Raw genomic sequence first — 22,832 nt, 5'->3', positions numbered from 1 at the left:
AATGCTCCACCACGGTAGCTCGATGGTTTGGCATGAAGAAAGGCGCGTCTAGTGCATACGATGTTGTCTTATAATAGTGCTTTAGAGACATGTACTGTGGTGTATATTATTAATTATGAGCATGGAAATTACACAAACCGCAGTTAAGCGAGTAGCAAAGTACTACTTTTAGTCTGCTTTCCTCTTCGCTTTGCACGCATGTAGGTCACCAGGCGCCGCCCACTAGAACCACTCCCTCCTCCTCCTCACAATGTACGCCACTGCCCCAGCAGACAGCGCGAGACGGCAGCGCCTCCCGCTCTTCTCGTTCGGGCGCAGTAGGTCCGTGCGGGGACGCAGGAATCACGCAGTGAGCGCGAACAACGCAGCACACATCGAAGGCGCGTTCACCACGACCGGTGTGGCTTCCTGCCCGTTCGTTCGGCGCGGAATCTATGCTGGCGTTTGTGCCATCGGTGTTTTTCGAGAAGGATGTGCCGATGAACTACGAATGCACTTGAGCCTAGGTGAAAAGTGAGAAATAACAGGAATGAGAAGAGGAAATGAGGAGAAGGTTCTATCGCGTCTACTCTTAAGGCCAAGCTTAAGCGTCGTCATCAGTTTTCGCTCACTGCGCTGTTCCTCGGAGTGGACGTACAGCGCATCGTCTCCACCAACTTTTGCCTGGAGCCACGGTTCCTCGGCCGGAACCCCGTCAACACAACCGCGTCTGTCTTCGCGAAGTCGACAGCTACCTGTGGACACCACTCACACACAAGTGGGGCAACATTTACGCATTTTAGGGCCGATCCTCACTTGCGTTTCGTGGCGACGGCGCTAGGCCTAACGCCTACGCCGACGCTCGGCCGTGAGTGAGTCGCCCACCCGTGTCAAGATGGCTGCCCAAAAAGTACAACGCGGCTACGAGCCGGACGCCATGGCTTGGTCCGAGGTTCCTTCAGCTCCAACGCCTGAGAGTCCGGACTCTGCGCCCATCGAGAACCCGAGGCTCTTCAAACTAGTGGAACGCCGCTCCTGCAAGCGGGACGCCGCCTCCAAGAAAGCGGACGCCACGTCGGCAGGCCGCTCAACACGGCACAACGGTGCTGCGCGCGCTGCAGCGCTTCACGGAGGGGCCCAGCCTAAGACCGGACCCTCTTGGAAACCAAAGCCACTGCCGCGTCTTCATCCAGAAGACATCGTCATCATCCTGAAGCCCCGGGTGACCGTCGCTCTCACGGATGTATACCAACATGGCGAGCTGGGAGCAGCGTTCGCGGCCTACCTGGGCGCCAAGGCCGCAGCATCCCTCAGCCTGCTCCCCACATGGGAGAAAAACCTGATCGTCGCAGGCAGCAGAGAGCCGCACGTCGCGGACAAGCTTCTGCGGGATTTTCAACTAACATCACCGAAGGGCCAGCTCTCCATGTACGGCCAGTTGAAACTCACTGGAGACGTGTGCCGCGGCGTCATCACCGTGGCCAAGCACGAGACGAGTCCCTCCAAAACAAGATCCAGTGGCGTGCTGGAGAGCTTGCCGATATCCGCAAGCTTGGCAAATCCGACGTCGCGTCGCTCACCTTCGTGGGAAAAGTGGTGCCGCGATATGTGCATTATAACTCCGAGGTGACCCTTGTGCGTGCGTACAAGAAAACCATTCCGGCCTGCGTGCGGTGCGGCACTGTGGGCCACCGAGCAGACACCTGCCCCTGCCCGGATGAAAAATGCGGCCTGTGTGGCCAAACGGCGCTGACCGTCAACTGAGTCAAGGCGCCGCATGAATGTACTCTGTCCTGTGCAGTCTGTGGGCAAGCGCACGCTACCAACTCCCGCGACTGCACGGGAAAATTCCGGCAGCTCAAGGTGCATGGTCCCAAGGCTAAACGCCCAGAGGTGCCAAAAAACCAGCGACCTGGCAAGCAGCCAACTCATTCAAAACCAGGTGCCGGTGGCGGAACGCCGCGTGGTGCTCACGGCACCGACCACAAGACATCGTCACCTTCTTCATCGTCGGTGAAGCCAGCGCCCGGGAAGAGGACGGCGCCTCCACCGCCCAGCGGCAGAGGTACTGGTCACTTCCCGGCCCTCAAGACAACTGGCGCTGCCGACGGCCGGGCATCAGCGCCTCAACACGACAAACAGGTGAGCAGTTGGGCTGAGATCGCCTCCTCTTCCTCCCATCCCTCACCCTCCCCCGTAACCGGCTCCGCACTCGACGCGGAATACAAAACCAGATAGACGTGCTCCGGGCACAGAATGAGCTTTTGCTCAACAAAATTCAAAATTTACAGTCAAAATTGGCGTCCGCCGCACCGAGCCCGCAGAACTCGGACGCAATGGAGAGCGACGCGGAGATCTCGCCTGCCCTCGTGACAGCCATCTATGCGATGGAGGAGCGCTTAACCTCTAAATTGCGATATATGATCGAGACCGCCATGGACCAGATCTTGACAAAGGTCAAATCTGCCGTCCCCGCGGTGGTCGCAAAACACATCTCGGACAACCCCCGCCTCCTCCGTCGGACGGGACCCATTAGGAACGTTTCACGCCCTTCAAAATTCAACCGTCTGATTATTGATTCGGACAATCAGGACAACTGCCCCGCTCCTTCCCTCATCACCAACTTGATGGCGCAAGTAGCTGGCTCTGAGGCAGCCAATCCCTCCTCTCCCCCCCCACCCAAGAATTTTAAATCATGGCGCGACACCTTAAAAGGAGTTCCGCCATCTCCAATTCGGCCACGTCCACTTCAATAACACAGTGGAACTGTAGAGGCTTTAAGGACCGCACTAAGCGGGCCAATTTCCGCCTCTCCCTTGAAACTTTCGAGTCCTTACCAGCCGTGGTTGCCCTCCAAGAGCCAGGCCTGGGCGCCACAATTTCAAATTACACGACGTTCCAACACGATCCCGCGTCTTGTCTTCTCGTTCACAAAGACTACACAGCCGACCTAGTAGATCTCGACCTCCAACTAGAGTACTCTTATGTAGTGGTGACCCTCCTACCAGTCCGCCGCAGGGACCCACCGTTGCATATACTCAACGTGAACTGCTCTCCCAAACTAAAGCGAGTGACTTTTGCGGACCTCTTTAGCCGCGTGCTAAGAGTGGCGGGCCGCGATCCCCTTCTGATTGTGGGCGACTTTAACGCTCCCAGTCAGCAGTGGGGGTATCGCAAGGAGGAGTCGCGCGGGCGTAATCTGGCGGAGCTTGCGTCCACGTTGGGCCTCACCCTCCACACGGACCCTGTCCACCCAACCCGGCTAGGAAATTCCGTGACAAGGGATACGTGTCCGGACTTAACCTTCACTCGCAACATACAACACGCAGACTGGCTCAACACCGAGGAGACCCTCGGTAGCGACCACTGCATCACTAACACTACACTACGCACACGCCCCCTCAAGCGTCCAAGAACACAAGCCCATATCCCAGATTGGAAGAAATTTAGGCAAAATTTTAACTCGATAATACACCCATTTCCGCGCAAGGCTACACAGCATGGTCCCAACAGCTGCTGGCACACCTTTCCTGGCATGAAACACACATCCAGCTCTCAGAGGCGGTCACGGACGTGGATAACCACCTTCTACACCTCTGGGAAGCCCGTCGCAGCCTCGTCCGCCGCTGGCGACGCCAGAAACACAATAGAAAGCTTAAAGCTCGAATTGCCGAGCTTACCCAGAAAGCGGCAGAGTACGCGGCCCAACTCGCCGACTCCAACTGGGTCGATAGATGCAACACCGCCGCGCGACAAATGTCTAGCCGAAACACGTGGTGTCTCTTTCGAGCCGTAATCGACCCAACCCAAACACGAACCGAAACACAAAAACATTTGCAGCCAGCCATGCACCATTTTCCTGGCAACACGACTCAACTGGCACAGAAACTTCGGGACCAGTATCTGTGTACAGCCCAAGATCCCCGTGGATCTGCGTACTCTTATGCAGGCAGAGAGAACACGGAGCTGGATCAACCTTTCCAGCTCCATGATCTGAGGGCGGCTCTCGCCAAAATGAAACGGAGCACTGCTCCAGGACGAGATAAGGTCGCCGTCAAGCTTTTGACGAACCTGCCCGACTTGGCATACAAGTCCCTCCTGGAATACGTCAATGCGATTTGGCGCGGGGACACCCCCCTGCCAATTGAATGGAAAACGGCTATGGTCACTTTTATTCCTAAAGCTGGCAAACCAATTGACACAGATAATCTCCGCCCCATCTCTCTCACCTCATGTGTGGGCAAACTAATGGATACGATGGTGCGGGATCGGTTATCTACATATCTTGAACAGAAACAAGTCTTTGCGAGCACCATGTTCGGATTCCGCCCACACAGATCCGCACAGGATGTCCTCCTGCAACTCAATCGGGAAGTCCTTGACCCCCTCGAATGCCCCCATAATGACCGGGTAGTACTCGCCTTGGATCTTAAAGGGGCATTTCACAATGTAACACATGAGATCATACTCACTAACCTAAGTCACACCGACTGTGGCCTCAACACATTCCAATACATAAGCCAATTTTTAATGGATCGTCAATCCTACATTCCAATTCAAGATAGAGACCATGGTCCTTACCTACTCGGCACGCGGGGAACCCCTCAAGGCGCGGTACTTTCCCCGCTGCTCTTCAATCTGGCCATGATGCACCTGCCGGCCCAGCTGAGTGGTGTCGCCGGCGTGCAGCACGCCCTGTACGCAGATGACATCACTCTGTGGGCCACACAGGGCAGCAGAGGAGACATTGAAACCAGCTTGCAAACAGCGGCGACGATAGTAGACCGCTACGCCCGCCGCTGCGGTCTTCAATGTTTCCACTAAAACAAGCTCGTATCCCTGACTGGACGACTTTCCGCACCTCTCTACCTATTGTAGACCCCCTCCAGTCGGGATACGACGCCTGGTCCAGATCGCTCACTTCTATACTCACACAACACGAACAGCAGATACAGCTTACAGAAACACAAACAGACGTGGACAACCACCTTCTCCACCTTTGGGAGGCCCGTCGCAGCCTCACGAAGCGATGGAAGAAACAGAAACATAACAGACGCCTAAAGAACCGCATCCTCGAACTCACACAACAGGCAGCGGAATATGCTACTCAGCTAGCCGACACTAACTGGGTGGACCGGTGCAACGCGGCTGCTCGCCAGATGTCTGGCCGCAACACGTGGCGCCTGTTCCGCGCTCTCATCGATCCAATACAAACACGCACGGAAACCCAACGCCAATTACATAGGGCCTTGCACAACTTTACAGGAACGACAAAACAACTAGCGCACACGCTCAGGGATCGCTACCTGTGCACCACTAAGGACCCCCGGCAGGCGGCGTACTCGTATGCAGGCGAAGAGAACACGGAGCTGGACAAGCCGTTCCAGCTCCACGACCTCCGGGCGGCCTTGAGCAAAATGAAGCGGAGCACTGCACCCGGGCGCGACAAGGTTACGGTCAAGCTCTTGGCCAACCTTCCCGACGCAGCCTACGCCGCGCTCCTCAAATACATCAATAGCATTTGGGACGGAGAGACTCCTCTCCCTCTCGATTGGAAATCGGCTCTCGTGACCTTTATTCCGAAAGCCGGCAAACCTATTGATGTGGAGAACCTTCGCCCCATCTCCCTCACGTCTTGTGTCGGCAAGCTGATGGAGACGATGGTGCGCGACAGACTCTCCGATTTTCTAGAAACACAGCACACTTTCGCGGACACCATGTTCGGTTTTCGCCCTCACAAGTCTGCACAGGATATACTTCTGCAGCTTCACCACGACATCTTAGATCCTGTCGAATGTCCCCACAACGACAAGGTAGTCCTGGCCTTGGATCTTAAAGGCGCATTCGACAACGTCAAACACGAAGTAATCCTGGACCACCTCAGTAACACCAACTGTGGCCACAAAACATTCAACTACATAAAACAATTTCTTACAGACCGTCAAGCCTACATACGCATACAAGATGCGGAACACGGGCCATACACCATCGGCTCGAGGAGAACACCTCAAGGCGCGGTCTTGTCTCCCCTCCTCTTCAATTTGGCAATGCTTCATCTTCCCTCCAAATTGTCCTCTTTGCCCGGGATACATCACGCTCTTTATGCGCATGACATTACAATCTGGGCCACGCAAGGTAACCTGGGCCACATGGAATCCTGCCTGCAAGCAGCGGCGACCCTAGTCGACGACTACGCGGCCTACTGCGGACTCCAGTGCGCCCCGTCTAAATCAGAATTTGTGCACATACGTCCCTCCCCTCGGGACACAACTCCGCTTTGCATCAGTCTCCCCTCGGGACCGATCCGGGAGTCCAAGGAGATCCGCGTCCTTGGTCTCTTCATACACCACCAACGCAGAGTCGACACCACCCTAGCCAAACTTCGCACGGTGGGAGACCAGGTGGGCCGCATGGTCCGTGGGGTCTCCAACAAGCGGGGCGGATTACGAAGCAAGAATGCACTGCGGCTTGCCCATGCTTTCGTAACGAGTAGAATCCTCTACTCAACCCCCTACTTGCACCTGCGCAAACATGAAGATGACCAACTGGAGGTCACCCACCGGAAAGTCATCAAGCGGGCTCTCGACCTCCCGGTCACCACGTCCAACCAGCGACTTCTGGCCTTGGGCGTGGTGGACACATTTCGGGAGCTTCGAGAGGCCCACTTAGTCAACCAATACACGCGTCTTGCACAGACCACGTCCGGTCGCCGCCTCTTGGACCGGCTACACATCAAACATGACTACCATATTGAGGAAAGGGAGAGAGTGCCAGCACCCTGGAGACGCGCCCTCCGGGTCCGACCCCTTCCCCGCAACATGTTCAGAGAAGACCATAGCGGTCGTCGCCAGGCGCGCGCGGAAGCGTTGGCGCGATACTATGGTAACCAACAACATGTGTATTACGTGGACGTTGCCGGCCCACACCACGGGGTGTGGTACACGGCCGCAGTCGTACACAACACAAACACAGTCAACGGGCTCACTTTCAAAGCCTACAGCGCAACACACGCGGAGGAGATTGCCATTGCTCTTGCTCTCACTACTCCCAAGTCGAAACACATCATCACCGACTCGCGAGGGGCCTGTCGGAACTACGAGTTGGGCTGGGCTCCCCCGCTTGCCTGGCGCATACTGGAATATAGCTGTCGATCTGAAGATCCAACTCCACGCAACCTGATTTGGGCCCCCGGTCACCAGGGACTCCAGGGAAACGAACAGGCCGATCAGGCCGCCCGCGCACTCTCTCCCCGGGTTATCTCCCTGTCCTTGGAAGGGTACTCCCAATCAGACAATCTGGCCATTACATTCAAACAAATCACCGATTACTACAAGGAGGAGCACCGGCGCTACCCGGCCCCTTGTAAGGGTCTGGATCGCGCTGACGAGCGCCTCCTCATCAAAATTCTTACTAACACTGCACTGTGCCCGGCGGTGCTTAAACATTTCAATACATCCTTTGATGGCGCGTGCCAGTTCTGTGGGGAGGTGGCTGACACCTTCCACATGGTTTGGGCGTGTCAGTCAAACCCATCTATCCCCCCCAACCCCAACCCCAGCAGAGAGGACTGGGAGGCGGCCCTGCTCGGCTGTCAGGACCTAAAGACCCAAAAGGCCTTGGTTCACCGGACGCGGGCGGCGTTGCTTGCCAATGGGGCCCCGGAATAGGGGCTCCACCTAGTATTGTTAGGGGAAAGGGCCAATAGGGCCTACCCCAATCACCTCTCTGTAAATATTTATTGCATTATAAATGTTTTTCACCACCACCAATGTTCCCCTCAAAAATCGGAATTTGTGCACCTCCGCCCCTCACAGAAGTGCACAACTAAAATATATCTCTCTCTTGAGAGCGGTCCCATACGCGAAAGTGATGAGATACGGGTACTCGGACTCTACATCCACAAACAAAGGCGGCCAGACACTACATTGGCCAAACTCCGTAAGGTGGGGGACCAGGTGGGCCGCATGGTCCACCGGGTTTCCAACAAACGCAGAGGGTTACGAAGTACGGATGCCTTGCGGCTGGCAAACGCCTTCGTAACTAGTCGAATTCTCTATTCGACTCCTTATCTACGGAAACAAGAGGAGGACGCCCTTGAGGTCATCCTTCGCAAAATTGTTAAACGTGCCCTTGACCTCCCCATCACTACTACAAACAGCCGGCTTATGGCTCTTGGGGTGGTGAATACTTTCCGGGAGCTCCGGGAGGCGCACGTTACAAACCAGTACTCGCGCTTGTCGCTAACGGATTCGGGTCGCCGCCTTCTTGCTCGACTCCATATCCAACACACCCCTCCAATGGAAGACAGGTTTCGCATCCCGGAACTGTGGAGACGTGCCCTCCACGTGCGGCCTCTTCCAGCAAACATGCCACATGAAGACCATAATGGTCGGCGCCTGGCACGAGCGGAAGCGCTAGCCCGATATTATGGCAACAAAACAGGTGTATACTACGTGGACGCCTCCGGCCCTCACCACGGGGGATGGTGCACGGCCGCGGTAGTTCACAACAGCAACACAGTTAACGGCCTAACTTTCAGAGCCCGCAGTGCAACACAAGCAGAAGAGGTCGCGATTGCTCTCGCGGCCTCACATTCCGATTCAAAATACATAATCACCGACTCGCGAGGGGCCTGTCGGAACGTCCTAGCCTATCGAATCTATCAAAATTGCATATCGGATACGGACCCCGCACACAGTTACCTTATATGGGTCCCTGCTCATCAGGGGTTGGCAGGAAACGAGGCAACAGACGCAGCCGCCCGCGCGCTCTCTCACCGGGCTGTTTTCTCCTCCCCATCCGATCAGGAACCCGATTTTAATCCGGTCTATACATTCAAAGATATTACAACATAGTATCAAAATTCTCATCGCCTTTACCCTAGCCCATGTAAAGACCTGAAGAAGGCGGATGAGCGGCTCCTTCTCCGCGTTCTCACCAATACATTGCTGTGCCCGGCAGCGCTAAAACATTTTTACCCCTCCTTTAGCAGCAGCTGCCCACACTGTAGTGCAGTGTCTTCTGACACCTATCGCATGGTGCGGGCCTGCCCCTCCAACCCCGCTATTCCCCCCATCCCCAACCCAACCCGGGAGGACTGGGAGGCGACCCTGCTCGGCTGGCACGACTTACATGCCAAACAAGCCTTAGTCGGGCGCGCCCGGGCGGCGGACACCGCCACTGGGGTCCCATACTAAGGACCTCCACCTAGTGTTTGTAAGGTCCCTTACGGGCTGATCCAAACATACCTCCTGTTCATTCGTAATAAATGTTTTCACCACCACCACCATCCTCAGTTTTCACGGAGGGAAGGAAGCGAACAGCGCCAACACCTCGGGAAGACGTATTACGTGTAGAATGCAGAACCCGAGTAACCATACCTTGCACAAAAGCACCGGTTGCCTCTCTACACCTAAGCATACAGTATGGTGTTAAAGACGAGGTAGCAGCAACCCCACCGCTGCCACCAGTTTGTAAGACGAGGTAGCAGCATCCCACCGCTGCCACCAGTTTGTTAAGGACGGGGTAGCATGGTCGTGTGCCGGAGAGGGAATGAGGGACGGCTGAGACGAGGCTGCTGGAAAAAGACAATGAAAGAGGACTTTATACAGGAATATTTACAAGTGAGCTGCAGGAACGCTGCATCACGACAGCTCATCAGGAGATCATTCAAAGAGCTCTTCGGCCGTGCCGCTGCCGGCTTTTTTAAGCGTTCCCTTCCCTAGGGTCCCTAGATGGGGGCCGGGTTTCACTGGCACCAATCACAGACACGCACTCACTCACTCCCGAGAGATCACGCCGTCGTCACGCGCTGGGAGAGGGGAACGATGCCATCCACGTAGCGCAGACGCCGGAATGTCCATGAGCGGCGTTCGCGCGCATTTCGAACGCGCGTTCACACTCGGTGTACGGGAAACGCTCGCTCAACCGGGCAGACGGACGCGGCTTCCGTGGCAATTCAGGCGCTCACCCAACGCGCGTCTCGGGGTTTGTCGGCGTTTCGCTGCTGCCATATCGTCGTCTTCCCTACGATGAAGGCGAGACGTAACAGACTGCCCCGCCGGGGGAAGGAGATCCCGATGGACAGGGGACAGCATCCGCTGTCCGGAGGGATGTCGCTTGAGGCTGGTCTCAACCGGAGTCGGTTCTCTCTCGGCGGTTCTGGAGCTCAGCGCACCCCGAAGTCTTCCTTTGCATGTGCAGGTTCCCAAAGGGCACTGCAAAGTGACTCGTGCTCCGCTAGCGTTAGAACCACGCCGAAAACTCAACCGCTCAGTCCGCAAGCACGACACAATCCCCACTAAGCAATGCCAGGCTCTTTCCTCCTTACAAAGCCAATTAATCCCTGGGAGTAGTTCCGCAGCACTGAGAAAATGCCCACAAATCGGCACATTACACCACAAAGCACATCTCAATTTAAAACAATAAACAAAACCAAATGGTTCAAAATCCTACATCAGGAAGAAAAAGACAAGCAAACCGCAACTATGATGCTGACTCGCGCTAGGGACCTCGACTTAAGCCATCGGCGTTACCGTTGAGACTACCCTTTTTGTAGCGCACCTCAAAAGAATATTGTTGCAATGCGAGGCTCCAGCGCAGGAGGCGGCCATTTTTGGAAGAGGTTGTTTGCAGCCATTGGAGAGGGCAATGATCCGTCTCTATGATAAACCTCGAGCCGGCAAGGTAGCACGACAATTTCTGAACGGCCCATACGAGACATGCGCACTCTTTCTCGGTGGCGCTGTACGCCTGCTCATGACTGGTCAGTTTACGACTAGCATACAGGACAGGGTGCTCCTCTTCTCCATTTTCCTTTTGGCACAAAACAACGCCCATGCCGCGTTCGCTAGCATCGCACTGAACCACGAAACGTTTAGTGTAGTCAGGGGATCGTAGCACGGGCTGACTTGTTAGAGCGCTCTTTAGCGTGCTAAAGGCCTTTTCTTTATTTTCGTCCCAGATGACTGTTTGTGGCTCTGTTTTTCTGAGAGAATCCGTCAGGGGACTCGCGATATCAACGTTACTAGAACCTACAGTTTGTTCTAGTAACGTTGCGCGATATCAGAATACTTGGGAATGTACCTCTGATAGTAGCCGGCGACACCCAAGAAAGACCTGATATCAGTCTTTGTGCGCGGCTGCGGGAACTCTCGTATCGCGGCAACCTTTATTTCAGAAGGGCGGCGACGGCCCTGACCAATCACGTGACCGAGGTAGACAACCTCGGCCTGTGCCAACTGGCACTTGGGAGCCTTGACCGTCAAGCTCGCGTCGCACAGGCGGGTTAGAACCGCACGCAAGTGGGCCTTATGCTCAGGCCAGGATGCGGTGGTGGTGAAAAACATTTATAATACAATAAATTTTTACAGAGAGGTGATTGGGGTAGGCCCTATTGGCCCTTTCCCCTAACAATACTAGGTGGAGCCCCTATTCCGGGGCCCCATTGGCAAGCAACGCCGCCCGCGTCCGGTGAACCAAGGCCTTTTGGGTCTTTAGGTCCTGACAGCCGAGCAGGGCCGCCTCCCAGTCCTCTCTGCTGGGGTTGGGGTTGGGGGGGATAGATGGGTTTGACTGACACGCCCAAACCATGTGGAAGGTGTCAGCCACCTCCCCACAGAACTGGCACGCGCCATCAAAGGATGTATTGAAATGTTTAAGCATCGCCGGGCACAGTACAGTGTTAGTAAGAATTTTGATGAGGAGGCGCTCGTCAGCGCGATCCAGACCCTTACAAGGGGCCGGGTAGCGCCGGTGCTCCTCCTTGTAGTAATCGGTGATTTGTTTGAATGTAATGGCCAGATTGTCTGATTGGGAGTACCTTTCCAAGGACAGGGAGATAGCCCGGGGAGAGAGTGCGCGGGCGGCCTGATCGGCCTGTTCGTTTCCCTGGAGTCCCTGGTGACCGGGGGCCCAAATCAGGTTGCGTGGAGTTGGATCTTCAGATCGACAGCTATATTCCAGTATGCGCCAGGCAAGCGGGGGAGCCCAGCCCAACTCGTAGTTCCGACAGGCCCCTCGCGAGTCGGTGATGATGTGTTTCGACTTGGGAGTAGTGAGAGCAAGAGCAATGGCAATCTCCTCCGCGTGTGTTGCGCTGTAGGCTTTGAAAGTGAGCCCGTTGACTGTGTTTGTGTTGTGTACGACTGCGGCCGTGTACCACACCCCGTGGTGTGGGCCGGCAACGTCTACGTAATACACATGTTCTTGGTTACCATAGTATCGCGCCAACGCTTCCGCGCGCGCCTGGCGACGACCGCTATGGTCTTCTCTGGACATGTTGCGGGGAAGGGGTCGGACCCGGAGTGCGCGTCTCCAGGGTGCTGGCACTCTCTCCCTTTCCTCAATATGGTAGTCATGTTTGATGTGTAACCGGTCCAAGAGGCGGCGACCGGATGTGGTCTGTGCAAGACGTGTGTATTGGTTGACTAAGTGGGCTTCTCGAAGCTCCCGGAATGTGTTCACCACGCCCAAAGCCAGAAGTCGCTGGTTGGACGTGGTGACCGGGAGGTCGAGAGCCCGCTTGATGACTTTCCGGTGGATGACCTCCAGTTGGTCATCATCATGTTTGCGCAGGTGCAAGTAGGGGGTTGAGTAGAGGATTCTACTCGTCACGAAAGCATGGGCAAGCCGCAGTGCATCCTTGCTTCGTAATCCGCCCCGCTTGTTGGAGACCCGGCGGACCATGCGGCCCACCTGGTCTCCCGCCGTGCGAAGTTTCGGAGAATATGGCTACGTCGTCTAAATACGGCAAAGCGAACATTTCCTGCCCTCGCAACACTTTGTCGATGAGGCTAGAAAAGCAGTACGGCGCATTCTTCAAACCGAAACTCAAAACTTTTTTCTGCACTTTTTTTCTGCAAACTTTTTTTTCTTTTCTGCAGGAATCGCTCAAAAAAGAAAAAGCAAACAGCAGAGACCCCCGGAATCCGCTGCTAACGAGCCGCGCCGGGGCTCAAAGGGGTCGCCTATTCTTCAACCGCGCCCTGCGCGGTCGCACACCAACAGTGGCTTTAGCAGCCGACAATTCAGAAAAATCGAAGGGCTTAACTGCGCTTCGACACCTGCGAGCCTCAGACGCCACGCGACATTGATTTGTTCCGCACCCCGGCCGCGCGTCTCCAACACCTGAGCCGCGTCTGAACATTTGAATGCGAGGGGTTGACTGTCTCGCATGAAGGAAACGCCTACGAGAACTCCTTTCTCGATTCGGCAATGTCCTTCGACGGGAACGCATTCTGCGGCGTTCTTTCATGCGGTAGCTGGGCGTCCTTCTCTGCGACCCGCTGCGAGGTTCACACGTCCTGCAAAAAGTACCGCAGGGTCGCCACAACGGGTCAGGTGGCTTTCGTTTTTTCTGAACGCGTCCAAGCAGTCTGGCCCTTTTTCGGCGCCTGTCGCGTTTGGAGTACCGTGATGACAGCCTCGGACGATTACGCTGCTGGCCGGCCTTTAACTTTACAATGTCCTCGGCACGTACTTCGTCCGTTCTCTCGAGAGCACCCCTCGTCTTAGCTCTCCTTGCGCGTGGTCGCCTTCCTAAAACTGCCTTCGCAGAGCGGCCCTGCGCGCCTCCCTTTCTCGCGGTGTCCTCACCCTCCGCATCTTCTGTCTGACGCAGCACCGAGCCGAGGGCTCACCAGCTACAAGGCAACTCAGATTTGAACTTTTTCTGTCGATAGATGGCAGCACCTGAGTACCCCAAAAAGGAGGGAAGTTCTATTCCCCCTCCAGGTGTGTAAACTACACCGCGACACGAAAAAAAGTATTCGTTCTTCCGCGTACACAAAGTAGAGCCCAGAACTATCTGTAGGTATGCGGCCAAGGTTCCAGAGACCGAAGCACAAAAAAGTTGACCCCCCTCTCAAGCCATTGAGCACAGAAGGATGTGGGGGTCATACAATGGACCATTTCCCAGTAACCCACCAATTTAGCGTTTCTGGTTTGGGTCGCCTAAGCTTCCTTCAGTCTTTTCTGCGAAAATTCTTTTACAATGGTAAGGTGGGGTGACTGGTTTCGCCTGAGCAGACAGGTGTGGTCGGTGGCTTGGTGCATCCGCAGGACATTACCCGGAAAAGGTTCCATTGTGTTGAACACCTATGTAGTCAGTCTGTAAATAAAAGGAAAGAAAGGAGCTCCTAGCACTGTAACGGACACGTGTCGTGTTCGTATCAGTGCCGCGCATCAGTGATTGCATCGCGCCGATGCGCAACAGTAATGCGCAGTAGGTTACAGCGTCCCGCTCGGCTCGCCCAGAACGCCGGCGCGCGTCCCGCTCGGCTTGCCCAGAACGCCGGCGCGCGTTCCGCTCGGCTTGCCCAGAACGCCGGCACGCGTCCCGCTCGGCTCGCCCAGAACGCCGGCGCGCGTCCCACTCGGCTGGCCCAGAACGCCGGCAAGCGTCGTCCCTCCGGTACAGCGCTCTTGCTCGTGCCTATAAAAGCTGTGCCTTCAATAAACAGTGGTTCATTCTTGCACTGACCATGCTGCTGTAAGCGTCGTCCCTCCGGCTGGTTACAAGCACAAGGCTCATGGCTGGTCTTCTTCCCTTTCCCGCGTAGCCTTCTAGCTGCAGAAGGATGTCCTCGATTGTAGTGACAGCGTGCAGCTTACTTTGCCTAGTCTCGTACGAGCGTTCCCAGGGCCGGACACCCATCTTCCGCTTCTCAGCACCAACAAGGCTTGAGTTTGGCTTGTTCTGACGGTAGCCATCATCTTGTGGCACTTTTGTGGGCCGTACTTTGTTCCCTGATTTGTCTCAAGGTGCTTGAATACCAGCAGGCAACAAGTCAGCAGAAAATGCCAGCAAAGAATTTCAGGTACGGGAAGCGTAAACGTGCAGGTGCACTGATTGCGAACACCAGAAAGAGGCAAGCTCGTGATAACGAACCTCCTACGTGCAAAACACACTATCCCCTCTATGGTGGCGACCTTGCCCACCCTGCTGAAGATTCTGCGTCCCCAGAAGTCAACGAGCACAACCCAAGGCCGGCAGACGTTGAAGCCCCCATCAAAGAATCCGAGGTGTCAGGAAGTGCCCTGTCATCTTCAGTGATGAGCACAACAGAGTCGTGCGACGAAGATATTGCTAATGGAGGTCCCGCGATCACCACCGTAAAGAGCGGCAGTGCAAATGCTGGAATTCAAGGGCGGCGCATTGTTAGCCTTCAGTACCTGTTGACCAGCTTGCAAAACACCGCCCTCCATGTTCCCTTCAACTGCACTTTGGCGGATATGGACTGTGTGTCTGAAAGAAAGCAAGGTCTACGAAGCACGTTGACTCTTGTATGCAGGATGTGCCGAAGGAAGGATGTCATCCACACAGACCCGCCATCTGATGCGCAAGCTTCCAGCGGCTGCGGCGATATAAACACATCAGCGGTGTGTGGAATAATGTCAATTGGCTGTGGCTTCTCAAACCTTAACGAACTGCTTGCGTCTATGAACATCCCAAGAATGTCATCGGACACTTACACGAAAATAGAGGACGACGTTGGCAACATTATCAATCGAGCCGCCTGGGAGGAAATGAAAACAGCGGGCGCAGAGGAGGCAAGGCTGGCAAGAGAATGCGGCGACATTGACAGTGACGGTACACCCACGATAGCAGTCATCGCAGATGGTGCGTGGTCAAAGAGATCCTACAGGAACAAATATGACGCTCCGTCAGGCGTGGTGAGTGCACGAATTTATTTAGTTGCCATAGCGGTAAAAAGCGCTGCATTTTGTACTTGAAATATTTCACACTTGTTCTTTCGGCTAATTGGGGAGGTATGGAAAAGATCCGCGCTTTCATAACCTAGCTGCATGTACACGGGGCTATGCACCATTGTGATCGAAAGGCATCAAACTGCCTAGAGGTAGTTTTAAAGTAGCACTTGAATAGCAGGCATGATAAGCTGAAATACCTATATGTTCGAGCGATTAGCAGTGCAGCCAGTAGGGCAGCTTCTTGACTAATATTGGTCTTACTCTTTCAGGCTGCTATCGTTGGTCACAGGACTGGAAAGGTCCTGTACCTTGGCGTGAAAAACAAGATATGCGCAATGTGTGGCCGGACTCCACAAGGTGCCACCCCGAAACAGCATCAGTGCCACAAGAACTGGCAGGGAAGCTCAACAAGCATGGAGCAAGCTATTGTGGTGGAAGGCTTCAAGAAAAGCGTTGAGCTACATGGCATCAAATATACAAAACTTATTGCTGATGGCGATTCCAGCACTTACAGATCTATCGTAGCAGCAGCACCGTATGGCAACCAGCGGGTTGAAAAAATTGAGTGCAGGAACCACCTACTTCGAAACTATGCAGCAAAAATAAGAGAGATCGCTCAGAAGAAGCGGCTAGAAAAAATTCCTCCTAAATTAAAGAACTCTATTCTCCAAGCAGCTGTTCGCCTACGGCGTGGAGTTGCAACAGAAATAAAAGTTAGAAGCTCTGAAGAGGCATCGTTTTCTGAAAAAATAGACCGTCTTGCTCATGACATAAAGAACGGCCCAAATCATGTGTTCGGAGACCACGCTAACTGCGCTGATTACTTCTGTTCCGGAAGCAAAGCGGGAGAAGAAAATATATTTCCTGAAATAGTTCAAAAAGGCATCTTTGAAGAAATTTGTGTTGCCATGAGCAGAGTGGTTGCAAACACGGCGAGCCTAATAATGGACGTCGATAACAATGCTGCCGAACATTACAACTCCATTGTGGCGAAATTTGTAAGAGGAAAGAGGATAAACTATTGTTTGAAAAGATCCTACGAGACAAGGGCCGGCTTGCACGAAACAAATAAGACCGGCTTATTTCCAGTCTAATCTTATTCGCGGTCTAAAAGCTCTCTCGGTTTTGAAGAAAGGAAAGGCGCATAGATGGTTCACTTGGTCGGTGAGTGCCTCAAATGCGCACGAACGCCGACTAAAACATTGAGTTACCGAACTTTAAGTCGGAGTTCGTGGTGCATTTGAGGTGTCCACTGACAAAATGAACCAGCTATGCGCCTTTCCTTTCTTCAAAACCGAGAGAGCTCTTAGACCGCGAATAAGATTAGACTGGAAATAAGCCGGTCTTATTTGTTTCGTGCAAGCCGGCCAAGGTGTTTTGCAGCCTCCTTATCGCTCAACTGCCGAGGAACATACCACGAAAAAATCGCGCTCAGGATTTCGGGAGGGCAGCTTGGAGGATGCACAGAATCATTTGTGAAGGCGATAGTTTCTAGGAGGAATTCAAAGCGAAAGCTACCGAAAAAGAAGATACCAACCACTTCACGCTGCAAGCGCAGAGAAAAGGAGCGACATACTGGTGCCGATGCTGATTACGGCTTACCAGACATGGAGCCCGGTGCTTTTCAATCTACTTCCGACACCTTCCTGAAATCGCTTTCGCTATCAGCAACCAACATCGAAGACCTGCAGCGAGCAACGTCGAAGCAGAGTGGATGCACTCTGTGGAAACAAGAAAGGCGAAAGAGATTGACAGCATCATTGTTTGGTGCTATTTGTAAAATGAAACCAACGACGGGATGTGGGCGGACAGTTGGCGACATCCTGTACAAGGAAATAACTTCCGAAGCGATTCGGTATGGAAAAGACCACGAGTGCTTAGCACTCAAGCAAATCGAAAATGAGTGCAACGTCGTGGTGAAGGAGTGCGGCCTGTTTGTTGACCAGGAGAACCCCTTTCTTGGCGCTTCCCCGGACGGACTCATTGGGGAGGACGTTCTTGTTGAAGTCAAGTGTCCTTACTCAGCGAGGGACCTTACTCCACTAGAAGGAGTTCGCGCCAAAAAAATAGTCTGCTGTGAGGAAAACAAGAGCGGGAGATTGCAGCTGAAGACAAAAAGTAATTACTGGTACCAAGTGCAAGGACAGCTGAATATTGCTCGCCGTAAAAAGTGCTTGTTTGTGCTGTGGACCAAAAAAGGCATCAGCACTGAAGCGATTTCCAGGAATCAATCGTTTTGGGAGGACGAGATGTTGCCGCGGCTCAAAAAATTTTATATGTACTGCTTGCTGCCTGAGCTCGTGGACCCAAGGAGGAGCCGTGGCCTTCCAATTCGTGAGCCTGATTACATTCTCGAAGCACAAAAGGCTCGCTCGCTCAAGCGACCTTTGAAGGAAACGTCGGAAAATGACGATAGCCAAGAAACCGCCTAGAACACCCATTCTGGCTACAGCGTGTGTTTCGCTTTTCCTTCTTTCACTGTGTCCCGCGCGACACACACGAACTGCGTTCACTGTGCAGCTGACGCAAGCCATCCTGCGCTACAGTATAGGTGCCGTCGGACGATGACGCGTTTCATCCACAGATGAACGGCCACATGCAGCGCTTGAACAAAACCATTGCAGACGAGCTCGGCATGCATGCCGACGCAGAACACAAGGCCTGGGATGTCTTCCTTCCGTACGTCATGTTCGTCCACTACAGCGCACTTATTGAGACCAGTACTATGTGACACATTTTAGGCTCATTTACGGCAAAAAGTAACCACAACGCTGGACGCCATGCTGCCAAACGTCACCAATGAGGACATACTTGACGTCACCGCCTGCTTGCAGCGTGCAGAAGCTCTACGAGTTGCCCGGCTACGCATTACAGACCAAGAGCGAACGTACGCCCAACGCTGCAATCTCCGCCGTCTCCACGCACAATACAAGCCAGGTGACCGTGTGTGGGTGGAGACGCCTATTCTACGGCAGCCCAATAAAGAGCTTGTTTCAGTACCGCGTTAATCTGCTCGTCTGTGTTTTCACGGCATTTTCACCACCTCGTGAAAATATTTAAATTATAACAGATTTACTTGCTTTGATACCTCATTCCCTGCTTATAATTCCACAAAGAAATAAATCAGAGTTAGAGAAAACTGAAGAGGACGGGAAGTGTGGCTCGCAAAAGCACCGAGAGCGTCCTGCAGCTATGCATGGTGGCCGGACGCAAACTTTGTCATTGCATAAGCGAGTTCTTGCTTAGCCCTGTTTACATGAACCAATAACGTCAGGTTGAGTCGGGCTGCGCAAGGTCAACCCAACTCGACCAACGCGTGTTGTTAGTGGCTATTTATTGGCAGTGTTGTCAGTAACGCGTTACAAGTAACGGCGTTACCGGCAACGCGTTACTTTTTTCGGTAACATAGTAACGTACTCGTTACCATTTCGAAATTGTTACGGGTAACATACTTACGTTAACATTTTTCGGTAATTAGAGGTGTCATGTTACTGGTTACTTCTTAATTCAATTGTCCCTCTCCGCCTCTCTTTCAGAAAAAAAAAACGCCAAAAATAGTATTGCAAATAAACAAAATCTACCGGTGTTCTTGACGACCCTTGTTGCGGCTCGCATGCATGCCAAAAAAAAAACCTGCCCTTGACGACGCACTCAACTAAAAAAAAAGCACGAACACGCAGTCACAAACTTGTCTTCGCCCCCAAACCACTCACACACACATCTCTCTAAAGAGTGGACGCATGCCAAGCCACCAATGAACCATTTTCAGAAATCTGTAAGTCAGTGTCTCGTTCCCAGGTGACACTCTCGCATTCTTTGTGGAAGAAGTTCCCTCTTCTGAGAAAACTCAGGAATGTCGCCAGTTTACTTCAAGATGGCCCTAAGAGAGCCGTGGAAAGAGTACAATGGTACAGCACACAAAAGGGGATCGCAGTCAACCAGCTGTTTCTATCTGCAACTCCGGCTACGTTTCTCGTTATTGAGCTCCTAAGCGAGCGAAGCTGACCTTGAACACCTTGACGTAAACACTCGCATTTTTGCGATAATTACGAAGGTTCAAGTAAAAAAAAAATTTTTTATGTGCGCAAATATATTTTTTCAGGAACTATGACATTTACATTTCTTTGTTGATACACAATTTCCGCGTAATTTCGTAAGCAGAAGCACACCAGAATTACTGTAAATTTGCTCAGTTCAGCTATGTTTTCTTTGTGAAGTTGGAATTATATGAGGTATGAGCTTTATAAAACTGTTATCTTGAGTTCTTACAGCAAAGACGCACTGATTAAAATTTATGGCCATGGAGTGACGGCAAAGTAACGTGCGATACTTTTTTTCGGTAACGGTAACGCGTTCCTTTTTTTCAGTGTAACGAGTAACGTATTTAGTTACTTTTTTCCGGTAACGCCTACAACACTGCGGAAGCCTTTAATGTCTCATCGTTGTAAGCAGCAGTTGCCGACAGAAAATGTCACGCTTTTCAATTGGTGGCAACGGTCGTGACGTCACAGTGCGCGAATTTCAAACCGGGCCAATTGTACTTTGGCTAGTAACCATGCAACCAATTGAAGGCATCGTATAGTGATGCTCCAAGTAAGTGGGACTGAGCTTAGTTAATTGCTTAATTGCCCAATTAGCCTAATTAGATTTACTAGTCAGGCCATATAAATAAATAAAACCGATTAAGAAATTGGTCGAGCTCAGGAATCGAACCCCGGTCTTCGGCGTGAGAGACGAGCATGCTATCCACTCCGCCATGCCAGCTCGATGGTTTGGAATGAACAAAGGCGCGTCTAGTGAATACGGTGTCTTCACTCACTCTCATCCTCCTCCATTCCCTTCCCGCGAGGTTTAGGTGTCCACCGACAAATGCGAGACAGATACATTTCCTTTCCTCAAAAACCAATTTACTGACGAGCGATGCGTAGAACCAAATGGGCGATGGCGTTCTATGGACTCCTTGGCAGCGTTGCAAGACGCTGTCGCGTTCCACTCTTAGGGGCATCAGTGACCACACACTAGGTCAAAAAAGTGCCCCCCTGAATTTTGTGAGACAGTTACTGCGTAATTTCCTTTCCTCAAATACAATTTTCATTCTTCATTACGGCTCCTCTTTATCTATCTTCTTTCACTCCCACTTCCTCCCTTCCTCTACGGTGCGGTTCAGGTGTCCACCGAGATGACAGAGAATTACTGCGCCATTTCCTTTCCTCAAAAAGCGTTGCGTTCAAAGGGCAAGGCATCGCGCTGAACGGGTGGTGTTCCGTGGACTCCCTGGCAGCGCTACAACGCGCTGTCGCGTTCCACTCCTAAAGGCGAAGCTTAAGCCTCATTAATTAGCAGTTAATTAGTATTCAGGCACTAATCAGTAATTAACCATTAATAAGTGATTTGTCATCACTTAGTAATTAGTACTCAATTATATGTGACGCCACCGGTGCCACAGAAACAGCGAAGGTGGTGCGGAAAACGCTTCCGCCTCTACCCACTTTAGACAGTCAAAGTGCCCCCTGAAATTTTTGGTAATAAGAAAGTAAAAAGAAGGACCAGACGTCGCGTGTTTGCATAAACTCGATTTCAGCGAGTGAAGACCGGTTCAACTGCAGCGACACCAAGCTTCGAGCCTCGCATTGCAAGCGAGCAGTGGTAACATATCCAAGATTGAGGCACGCCACCGCTGCTTCGGAGATGCGACGGCGCAAGCAAAAACAATTTCGCGCTTATCCTTTCCCCTCCGTTTTTTCGGCTCGACAGCGTTTACAAGCACATCGGGGCAGGGAGGAGTTGAGTCAACCTACCCCTTTGCGCGGAGTTGACTGGTCCCGACTCCTGACCCGACACGGCGCGTTTACATGAACCCAGTAACCGGTTTTTGGCCGGATAACTCGACACACCTGCGTTTTGGTGCAAACAGTGCCTTACTGTGTGTATGTGGGGGGGGGGGGGGGTAGCTTGTAGGTGTGGCCTTGCATCTCACTTCTTTTTAGCACCACCAGCTCGAGAAAAAAAGAAAAGCAGGAATCTTTTAGAAATACAGCCCAAGCAAGAAAAAAGGAAAGAAAGAAATGAAGTTCGTCCGGGTTCTAAGAAAAACGCATGCGCACGAACACAGACAAGCAAGAAGTTGGTGGTAGAGTGCAGTAGCGACAAGATATTCTGTCGCCAGGTGGAGCCACGCCGCGCTAGTAAATTTTGGCGCGAAATTCAAATCCCCTCAGAAAATACATACACAACTTTCAGAGCCTGTAAAAGGCTAACACTAACTTCGATATGGATAAAAATCGTGTCTTAACAATCAAGAAAGAAAAAGGGAGGAAATGTTGCGGACGAAATTTTGATTTTTGGCTTGGTTTTTTCACGAGATGACATGAAAGACCTACATATCTAAAAGCACCATTTTTCTGGAACTTTGCGTCTAATTGGTAAAAAAGTGAAACTTAAACAATAAAATCTGCCCGCAACATTTCCTTTATTCATTCAAGAAGAAAACGCTGCCACAAACCTCATGAAAATCGAGCCATATTTAGACACGGTATAGCTTCTGAAAGTTCCCATGTATTTCCTATGGACACTGCCACTGGTGAACCCTCTTAAGTTCGACCCGCTTAAGTTCGAATTATCGGCTCGTGCTTTCGGTGAGTCACCGCAGGTCGCAGTAGCCAGCTGTTCCGACAGCACTTTATCTCCTGCTGAGCATAACTTGCTCTCCTGAGGCTTGCTAATCGATCCTACTACCCTAACGCTCTTGCCCGGAACTTGAACTATGAGACGCTGTTCGGCTAACGTAGCGATATTGTCCTGGGTACTACCTTCTCGATCGCAGCAATCAGCCTCCTTCCCGGAAAGTGCATGCTTCTCTGTGCTCAAAACCAACGCATTGCCCCTTTCCTTATTTTTAGCAGTGCCTACATTATCCTCCGAGCCCTCACGGCTGGCGGATCTGCACTCTTCCTCATTGCTAGCCTTAGTGCCTATATTATCCCCCGAGCCCTCACGGCTTGTGAATCTGCACTCTTCGCTAGCTTCTTGACCGAACTCCTCGGTCCTCGCTGCCGAAGTGGCCTTTCTTTTCTGAACCAAACCTGTCCTATGCCGCCACTTCTGCACAGCACTCGTGTCATCCGGCGACTGAGCGGAGCTCC

At 52.7% G+C, this 22,832-nt stretch overlaps 3 protein-coding genes and 1 long non-coding RNA gene across 4 annotated transcripts in view; 3 read left to right on the top strand and 1 right to left on the bottom strand.

Annotated features, from left to right (window-relative positions):
- LOC149370771 (uncharacterized) overlaps positions 1–22,832 on the bottom strand; it is a 204,984-nt gene that overhangs the window by 172,329 nt on the left and 9,823 nt on the right. The window lies entirely within an intron of this gene.
- Positions 218–22,832, top strand: part of LOC149370770 (uncharacterized) — a 42,708-nt gene continuing 20,093 nt past the window's right edge. Inside the window, exon 1 of the mRNA XM_089563065.1 lies at positions 218–2,121. Coding sequence (XP_089419191.1) covers positions 875–1,609 — 735 coding nt within the window. The 5' untranslated portion in view covers positions 218–874 and the 3' untranslated portion in view covers positions 1,610–2,121. The remainder of the gene's footprint in view (positions 2,122–22,832) is intronic.
- Positions 13,592–16,784, top strand: LOC149370774 (uncharacterized). The gene is made up of 2 exons (XM_089567803.1): positions 13,592–15,654; positions 15,960–16,784. The coding sequence occupies exons 1-2, from the start codon at positions 14,779–14,781 to the stop codon at positions 16,782–16,784; spliced, it is 1,701 nt and encodes a 566-aa protein (XP_089423929.1). The 5' UTR covers positions 13,592–14,778.
- On the top strand, positions 17,108–18,689 carry LOC149370773 (uncharacterized). Its single transcript, XM_089563049.1, has one exon. It carries the CDS (start codon positions 17,298–17,300, stop codon positions 18,120–18,122), a length of 825 nt encoding a protein of 274 aa, XP_089419175.1. The 5' UTR covers positions 17,108–17,297; the 3' UTR covers positions 18,123–18,689.

This window comes from Amblyomma mixtum, chromosome 1 (genome assembly GCF_055824585.1).
Source record: "Amblyomma mixtum isolate Tamu chromosome 1, ASM5582458v1, whole genome shotgun sequence".
Taxonomy (NCBI): Eukaryota; Metazoa; Arthropoda; class Arachnida; order Ixodida; family Ixodidae; genus Amblyomma; species Amblyomma mixtum.
This window is presented reverse-complemented; position numbering and strand designations above follow the sequence as displayed.